Raw genomic sequence first — 8,552 nt, 5'->3', positions numbered from 1 at the left:
AAATCTTCCCTTCCCACGGGGCGGGGAGGAAGTCCCGTTCCGTTCCAGCTGCTGGCCCATAGGTAGGAGTGCTGCTCATGGCGTTTCAGCACCACTGGGCTTTTTAGTCTAGTGCTTCCCTCTCCTGGCTCAGTGGGGCAGCAAAATGAGATGGAACCTGTACCCCTTCCGCATATCCACAAGCCAATGAATAGCTGGCAACACCTCCCAACCTGAGAGCCCCCCCGGGAAAAAGTTCCTATTTATTACCAAAGAGACTTTAACCAGGAGTCAGTTGCACATCATGGCCTATGTTCTTCAGCAGTGACAAGTGACTGGGGGGCCCCCTCAGTTTTCGGTTGGGCCTACGAGAGATCTGATTTTAAGCAAGTGCCAAGCAGTCACCTTCTGAAAAACCAGACTCCTTAAGGCTTCTCCAGCTGGGCTCCCAAAATTTAGACCCTGTTAAGATAATTTTAAATTTGGAAAGCACTTTGGGCTCTACTGATGAAAAATGCCATGTGAGAACTAGGTAGCTTTATTAAATACCCCTTACAGGATGGTGGCATGAAACTGCCAGCAGGTACAGAACAGTTATCCAGCACTGGCTGTAGGCTGGATATTTAAGGAATTTAGTGCGTTGTTTTAGGCTGCGATTTTCCAAGCAGCCTCAGGGAATGTGATGTCCCGGAGTCGGATGTCTAACTCCGGTAGGGGGACACAGTGGGCGAGGTAACATCTTATCAGACCAACTTCTCTTGGTGAAAGAGACAAGCTTTCCAGCTTGACCTGAAGAAGAGCTCGGTGGGGCTCGAAAGCTTGTCTCTTTCACCAAGAGAAGTTGGTCCAGTTAAAGGAGATTCCCTCACCCACCTTGTCTCTCTCGTATCCTGGTACCAACACAGCTATGACAACACTGCACACTCCTGTAGGTCCAATTGGAAATCCCAGCCTCCCTGTACGTCACATGACGTCAGGACCTGCAAGGCGCTCCCAGCCCAGGGACTCCTGCCCCATCTCTCTCACACACAAAGAGGTCTAGCCGGGGTTTGTTGCTCAGGGGACAGGGCGCTGCCCATGGGGCAGTGGTTCCCCAGGTGGATTTTCAGATGGCAGTTCAGTGACTGTTTGTAGCGGAAGCTCTTCTCACACTGGGGGCAGCGGTGGAGTCTCTCGCCCGTGTGCACACGCTGGTGCTTCAGCAGGTGGTGCTTGCGGATGAAGCACTTGTCGCACTGGGCGCAGGCGTAGGGCCGCTCCCCGGTGTGGATGCGGAAGTGGTTGGTGAGCTGGGATTTCTCCGTGAAGCGCTTCCCGCACTCCCCGCAGTGGTAGGGCCGCTCCCCTGTGTGGATGCGGAAGTGGCTGGTGAGCTTGGACTTCTCGGTGAAGCTCTTCTGGCAGGTGGGGCACTGGAAGGGGCGCTCGCCCGTGTGCAGCCGCCGGTGATCGACCAGGTAGTACTTCTGGGTGAAGCTCTTCTCGCACTCGGGGCACTGGTAGGGCCGCTCACCCGTGTGCACGCGCTGGTGTTTCAGCAGGTGGTGCTTGCGGATGAAGCGCTTCCCGCACTGGACGCAGGCGTAGGGCCGCTCGCCAGTGTGCGTGCGGTAGTGGTTGGTGAGCTTGGACTTCTCGGTGAAGCTCTTCTCGCAGTCGGTGCACTGGTAGGGCCGCTCCCCCGTGTGGATCCGCTGGTGCCGGACCAGCTGCGAGGGGTGGGTGAAGTTCTTCCCGCAGTCCGTACAGAGCAGCGAGCCCTCGCCCTTCCCTGCATGGAGTCGCTGGTGGACGAGGAGGCTTATCTTCAGCCTGAAGCTCTTCCTGCACTTAGTGCAGGTGTACGGGCCTGTGTGACTGACCTGGTGCTTGAGAAGGCTGGATTTGAGGCTAAAGTTCATCTCGCTCTCAGCGCATTTGTAGGGTTTTGCACCTGCCAGGACCTGGCTTCTCTGGGGATGTAGGAGACTGGATTTCTGACTGAGGCCTTCTCCACATGCTGGAGAAACGCAGACTCCCCCTGCTGTGTGGACTCCCTGGTGCACTGCAAACAACTGCTTACAGACAAAGCTTTCCCCACATTCACTGCATATATACAGCCCCTCTCCTGGGGGACTTTCCTCCTGCTCAGTGGCTGCTGCGAGGCCGCTGAAGTCTCCTCCACATGGAGTGGGCTGGCCCAGGCTGCTTCCTGCAGGGTTTCCCTGCTGGGTCAGTGAGCTGCACTGACTTCCGGGGCTCCATCTCTCAGCAGGTCTCTGGAAATCCTCCTCCGAGCTTCCCTGCGCCCCCCCGGGAAGTTCCGGGACGGCAGCACTGTCCTCATCTGCTGGAATACAAAGGGAATCCAGAGAGGATTTAACAGCAACCTCTTCCCAGGACGTTCCTCATTCACCAGGAAAGCCCAGGAAGGTTTGTGAGAGGAGAGGGTTCCTGGCTGCAGAGTGCCTAGCACACTGCTGGAGCCATACAAACAAATAATCATAAAGCCTCTCCCCCTCCCCCATACTGCTTCACCATAGCTACCTTGTCCTTACATATTTATCACCTTCCCACCCCCATGTTCTGGTCCTCCCGTCTGTGATCTACCTCCACTGCCCAGTCACATCCCTCTCCTCTGCCGGCAAAGCATTTCCTGTGTACATAACTCACCCTTGATGGGCTCCGTAGGGATTTCTCTCTCCACCAAGCCCCCCTGACTCTCAGCACATGTCGTTTCCTCTTGTTTAATCCATGAGCTGTCGCTGGGAGTAGAAGTGGGAGATCCTGTTCACGGGAAGGAGAATGACATTAGGTTTCTCTCACATCCGCTGAACCCTGCAGGGAGGATTTCAGGGCAGATGGCAACATCTGACTGGCGCCAGCACTAGCTGTGAATGGCAAAAACTCCCACAGAGAAGGAACATGTTGATCAAACTCATCAGAAGAGATATAACAACTACAAGAGCCCAGGAAGCTCATGTTAATTTCCTGCCCTTGACGACTTCTTGCTGCTTCCAAGTTGCTCTGGTCAGTTCCTCCTCACCTGTGCTGGGATCCGGCGGAGATTCTCTTTTTTGAGATTCCTGCTGTTCCTGGACTCGAGGCTCTACCCGGGGTTCTACTGGGGACTGAGCATCAGGTGTGGAAGCAGCATTGTCTGTTCATGGGAAAGGACATTAAGGGGATTAGGGTTTGGTTAATAATTCACTGAGTTCACACCTACAAATCCCCAGAATCTTTAACTAGTTTAAACCAGCCCCTTCCGTCACCATAGGCCATGGGTGGCACCCGGGGCAGTAAATGACAGGGTGGCTGCTCTTTTCTTAAGGACAGGGCTGATGTGGGACTGGCTTTGTCTGGGCTCAGGCACTGTGAGCCGATCACAGCCAATGGGGCCTGCAGGATACGCTTTAGGCACCCCCCATCAGGCGTGGGGAGAGCGATCAGGGAGAGGGGCTCCCTACCTCCTTGTGCGTAAGACCAGAGCCTTCCAGAGGCCGGGCTAGCAGGTGCCTACAGCCTGAGCAATATACTGAGGAGCATCTGGCACTTCCAAGATCTGACTGATACTAAAGGAATTTTCAACTCATCTTTACCCAGCAAGTTCAACGTCTCATAGTTGTTCCTCGTTGTGTTCTTGTGAAGTTCCTCCCGCCGTTGCTCTAAAACCCCCCACTCCTGCCCGGAGAAACAGCCCGAGACCTCATCGAACTTCACAGGGACCTGAAATCACAAGCGTCACACCCTCAGCACCTCCTGCCCCCACTGGGGAGAGGATTCAGTGCCTCCCCTCCCCAGCACAGCGTCACGCAGAGCTCCTTCGTCACCACCTTCAGAGCGTGATGCAGCTCACCCCTGCCTCTCAGTGCCCCCAACGCTCCCTCTCATGCCTGTACTCGGCCCAGTTCCCTCTTCTTAACACTCCTGTCAGCTTCTCCAGCTTCTGACGTCATGTCTCTTCTCATGCTGCCCCTTATATCAGGAAAGCGTCCAGCAGGGCGTATGCCAAGCATTCTCCCTCATGCCTTCTCCGAACCCAATACTTCCATCTAGCCTTCCGCTGCTGACTGGGCGCGGCTCTACTCCCCGCTTCGTGCCTTCGCCTGCAATAGTCTGATTGATGTAACGGCAGGTACCTCGCCCCGGCCCCCTCAAACCTCTCCCTGCAAGCAGGGACACCTGCTCGCCGAATCTGTGATAGCTCTATGGGCGGAGACCACGGCGAGGATGCTCTGGACCAATTCATATCACCTGTTTTCCCTTTACCCCCTTTCCTCCTCTCTCCAGGTGCCGAATCAGCAAGTGCAGCCCTCACGCCTTACGACGGAAAAGACACAAAACCAAAGACTGGCACTTACTGATCACTGACCAGTGGCATACCAGGAACAGCTGCAGGCTCAGTACTACAGGTTAAGACTCGAGTACCAACGTTCCAATCGATAGCTCTGGACACTTGCTAATTTCCTGTTCTGGTTGCATGGCTCCCTGTACTCACTCCCGACCTGAGAGCCTGTCACAGCACCTTAGCATAAGACAGTGTGTCTTGTAGTTCTCCCCCTTTGATTGGTCTGGAGATGGGGAGGAGAATGGAGCTAAGGAGCCCCGACCAGTGCTTCGTTGTGCACCAGTGCACCCAGTCTATCCAAGCCATTTTGTAACGTCCTGAGTATCCCTGGGCTACACACCCCATGGACATCTAATAGAGGGGACAGCTTTACTCCTGCCCCTCAGTGCTAGCTGGGATATCGTTACCTTGGGGACTTCTCCCTGCGCGCCTGGGGGAAGTTTTAGGATCCAGACATCTTTTTTCTTCAGCAGGTTCTCCATGTTCTCCAGCCTCCTCTGCAGCAGCCCGTACTCCTGGATCAGAGTTCCCAGCACAGTCCACTTACTCTCCAGCTGGTTCCCAAACTCCACCACTGTCCTCTCACAGCCGACTAGTTTGTTCTCCGCCATCCCCATTCTTCCCTCTAGCGTCAACAGTCGCGTGGCATGTGACTCCATGGTCGTCTCCACCGTTACCTCTGGCCACATGGCAGTTTGTTCCAGCGGCAGCTGCATTTCCGCCTCAGAAGTATGATCAGAGGCAGCCGGGGGCGTTAAAGGCACCGGTTGCTCTGCTGTGACATCCCATTGCGGAGCCTGCTTGCAAGGAGAAAAGAAGAGATTGGCCACAAAGAGAAAGGGTGTAAGGCCCGCTCACGTGTAACAGGCTGCTCCACGCTCTCTGGGCCCGAGAGTCAGTCTTTTACGGCTGCCTTCCAGATGCAACAACAAAAATGACAACAGACCCTTCTCTGTCAGCCCCATGTGGGTGGGTTTGGGACTCTAACGATATAAACTTCTCAGGCGCGTCACTGACGTACTCGCTACACCCGCTGATCTGAACCCTTCTTCCACCAGGGGACCTAATTCCGCTGCCGTTTCAAAACAGACGTGGAGAAGGTTCTTGGGGACCACATGCCAGGCCTATCCCACACCAGAGACTCTTACCACTCAGCTGAGTGGCGCTCCATGCGTGACATTTCTCACCGCTGGAAAGGGCCAACCATCGCCCCCCCGGCCTGCCCATGGGCAGCATGAGAGGTGTGCAGGGGAGGGAGTAGCAGGGTGGACGGGAGCCTGGAGAAACCAGCAAGATGGGGGTATTGGAGAGGGACCAGGCCAGCCTTTGTTCAAGTGGAAGGAGTGGTAGAGCCTGGAAAGACCAGTCGGGGGGGTAAGACGAGCCTGGAGGCTCTGGTGCTGCCAATATCTGTCTCCTCCTACTCCTCTTCCCTGCTCCTGACAAGCACACGCCAACTGGGCACCAGCGGAAGAGAGAGACAGTGTCCAAGCACTCAGTGCTGAGAAAACCCTGCTCGGTCCCTGCTGAGGGCGAGAGACTCTGTGAGCCCGTGTGAGGATGGCATGGATCAGCATCAGAGCCCCGGCACCGCAATGGGCAGCCAGGCCTGTGTAACCAGGTTGACACTGCTGTTGCTAGGCCGCCCCAGAGTGCATGGCCCCCACGTGCTGCACTGCGTGTTGATTATTGGGCACACGACGGCCGGCGGCCACCCGGGTAGGTGCCTGGATGAGCCCAGAACGCACGGAAACAAGCTCCATACGGAGGATGGAAAAGGGGCTGAGGAGACACAACTGAGGCGCATTTGCTGCAGCTGGTTCAGATTCGTGTCCCAAACTGGGACAAAACCGCTGTTGCGGTTATAGTGTAGACGGGACCTCCAGTTCCTCACCCCCTGCAGCCTGAACCCTGCTTGGCTCTCAACCACTTCCTGGCTTCCCCCGGGGTGGGACAAAGACCCAGGCCGCCCCGGCACTACCCGACACCGGACAAACCCGAGTCCTCCAGCGGCCCATCTCCCGTGAGGGCCCGAAGCCAGCGGGGGTGGTGGGAGCGGGGCCCGATCCCTGCTCCCCGCTCCAGCCAGAGCCGCCCCCGCCCCGGGGCTCAGCCCCCGCCCGCCCGGGCAGCCCCGCGCCCCCCGCGGCCCGGCTCCCGGGACCCAGGCCGGGCGGGGAGAAGCTCCCGGGGCCCGAGGCTCCCCCGCCCGCCGGGCCCTCACCTGGGCAGCGGCCCGCTCGGCCATGGCCCCCCCGGGGAGGCGGGCGGGGCTTCTCCAGCGGGCCCGGCCCGGCCGAGCTCCGCTCCCGCTCCGGGCTGGGCAGGGTCCCGGCGCCGCCTCGCCACGGGCCGGCCCCGCTGCCGGGCGGAGCAGAGCGAGCGCAGCCGGGAGGGGGGAGGGAGCGGCGGGGCGGAGCGGGGCGGCAGCGGCCCCTGCCGGCGGGTGGGTGTGAGCGGAGCCCGGCTCGGGGATTCCAGCGGCACGAACCCGGCCGGGGGGGCTTGGGGCATCCGGGCTTGTCCTGGGACCAGCAGCGGCGGGGCCTGTGCCGAGCATCTGCAAGGCAGCCCCGTCTAGCGGCTAACTAGGCTCTGCTGGTGTCTGTTAGCCAAGGTGCCCAGCCGCCACCCCGGGGTGCCCCTAAGCCGCTGGCTGCCAAGCAGGGACAGGCGGGCAGCTGGATGATTGATTGGTGTGTTCATTCCCTCTGGGCATTGGCCCCTGTCTGAGGGCCGGCCACTGGGATGGATGGACTATGGACCTGACCCAGTGGGGCTCTTCTTAGGCTTGGAAGGATCAGATTTCATAGAATCATAGAATCTCAGGGTTGGAAGGGACCTCAGGAGGTCACCTAGTCCAACCCCCTGCTCAAAGCAGGACCAAGCCTCAATTTTTTCCCCAGATCCCTAAATGGCCCCCTCGAGGATTAAACTCACAACCCTGCGTTTAACAGGCCAATGCTCAAACCACCAAGCTATCCCTCCCCTGGATTTTTGTTGGGAAATGTCAATTTCACATACAGAAACCTACCAGACATGTTCCTATTGTTACTAATGGACGTTTACAGACAGGTAAAATGAGACAAATGATGCCTGAGAACGTATTAGCGTTTGATTGTAGACGAAGGGGTGTTTGTGTATTTGAACATGTTGACTGTTGGTGTTTAACAGTGATAAAGCATTATCTTTTTGACTCTCAAATCTGACTGTTGTAAAATAATTACTGGCTGACGCCCCCCCCCCCCCCCCCGCAATATCCAGCAACTATGAACATTTACATTGATCTGAAAACATTTACTACCCCTAACTTTGCTCAACTGCGAAAAATTAAAATCAATAAGTATTGGGGGGGGAATACTGTAAAATGAACCTTGATATTATCCAATTATTTAAAAAAATAAATATCAAATTCTGCCAAGTCTATGGAAAAAGCAGTCAGGACACCATGGTTCTCATCTCTATCTGCCACCAACCTGCTGGGGGAATCTCTTGCACAAGTCTCCACTCCGTGCCTGTTTCCCCTCCGACCGTTTGTCTGTATTTAGATTGTAAGCACAGTGCCCAGGACCCGGCTGGCCCATTAATGCTGATATGACTCAGTGTAAAGATAGACATCTAGGAACAAAGAATCTAGGCCATACTCACAGGATGAGGGACTCTATCCTGGGAATCAGTGACTCTGAGAAAGATTTGGGGGTCATGGTGAATAATCAGCTGGGCTCCCAGTGCAATGGGAGCTGTATCTGGCACTGGTGCAACTGCTGCTGGAATCCTGTGTCCAGTTCGGGTGCCCACAATTCAAGAAGGATGCTGATAAATTGGAGAGGGGTCAGAGAAGAGCCATGACAATAATTAAAGGATTAGAAAACCTGCCTTCTAGTGCTTGAGCTCTTTGAGTCTATCTATTTAACTTCACAAAGAGAAGGTTAAGGAGTGACTTGATTTCAGTCTATAAGTATCTACATGGGGAACAAATATTTAATAATGGGCTTGTCAGTCTAGCAGACAAAGGTATAACATGAGCCAATGGCTGGAAATTGAAGCCAGACAAATTCAGATTGAAATAAGGTGTAATTTTTTGAATGGTGAGAATCATTAACCACAAGGGTCGCGGTGGATTCTCCATCACTGACTATGGAGTGTTTGGTGGGAAAGCACTTAGCCCTGCAGCCCTTTCTCTGAGTGCAGTGACCCGGCCTCTCTGCTGCGTGAAGGCTGGTGTGTTCTCAGCAAAGCTCCTCTC

At 55.8% G+C, this 8,552-nt stretch overlaps 1 protein-coding gene across 5 annotated transcripts; it reads right to left on the bottom strand.

Moving 5' to 3' along the window:
* Window positions 1–501: 501 nt before the first annotated feature.
* LOC123363137 (zinc finger protein 777-like) lies at window positions 502–6,692 on the bottom strand. 5 transcript variants are annotated; one of them, XM_045003994.1, is made up of 6 exons: window positions 6,531–6,692; window positions 4,714–5,106; window positions 3,558–3,684; window positions 3,005–3,118; window positions 2,632–2,745; window positions 502–2,308 (listed from the first exon to the last, which is right to left on the bottom strand). In XM_045003994.1, the coding sequence occupies exons 1-6, from the start codon at window positions 6,552–6,554 to the stop codon at window positions 1,002–1,004; spliced, it is 2,079 nt and encodes a 692-aa protein (XP_044859929.1). In that variant the 5' UTR covers window positions 6,555–6,692; the 3' UTR covers window positions 502–1,001. The 5 variants fall into 5 exon arrangements, with proteins under 5 accessions (XP_044859929.1, XP_044859931.1, XP_044859930.1 ...); XM_045003996.1 differs by having other exon boundaries at window positions 502–2,305; XM_045003995.1 differs by having other exon boundaries at window positions 4,714–5,103.
* Window positions 6,693–8,552: the final 1,860 nt, after the last annotated feature.

The sequence above is a fragment of the Mauremys mutica genome, chromosome 2 (genome assembly GCF_020497125.1).
Source record: "Mauremys mutica isolate MM-2020 ecotype Southern chromosome 2, ASM2049712v1, whole genome shotgun sequence".
NCBI lineage: Eukaryota > Metazoa > Chordata > Testudines > Geoemydidae > Mauremys > Mauremys mutica.
This window is presented reverse-complemented; position numbering and strand designations above follow the sequence as displayed.

Bases quoted from the DNA above. Each gene is read 5' to 3' on its own strand.
- LOC123363137 (XM_045003994.1), bottom strand. From the start codon at position 6,554: ATGGCCGAGCGGGCCGCTGCCCAG. The intron at 2,746-3,004 runs GTGAGGAGGAAC...TCCCGTGAACAG, and splicing joins TCCGCCGGATCCCAGCACAG to GATCTCCCACTTCTACTCCC. The intron at 2,309-2,631 runs GTGAGTTATGTA...TTTGTATTCCAG, and splicing joins CCCTACGGAGCCCATCAAGG to CAGATGAGGACAGTGCTGCC.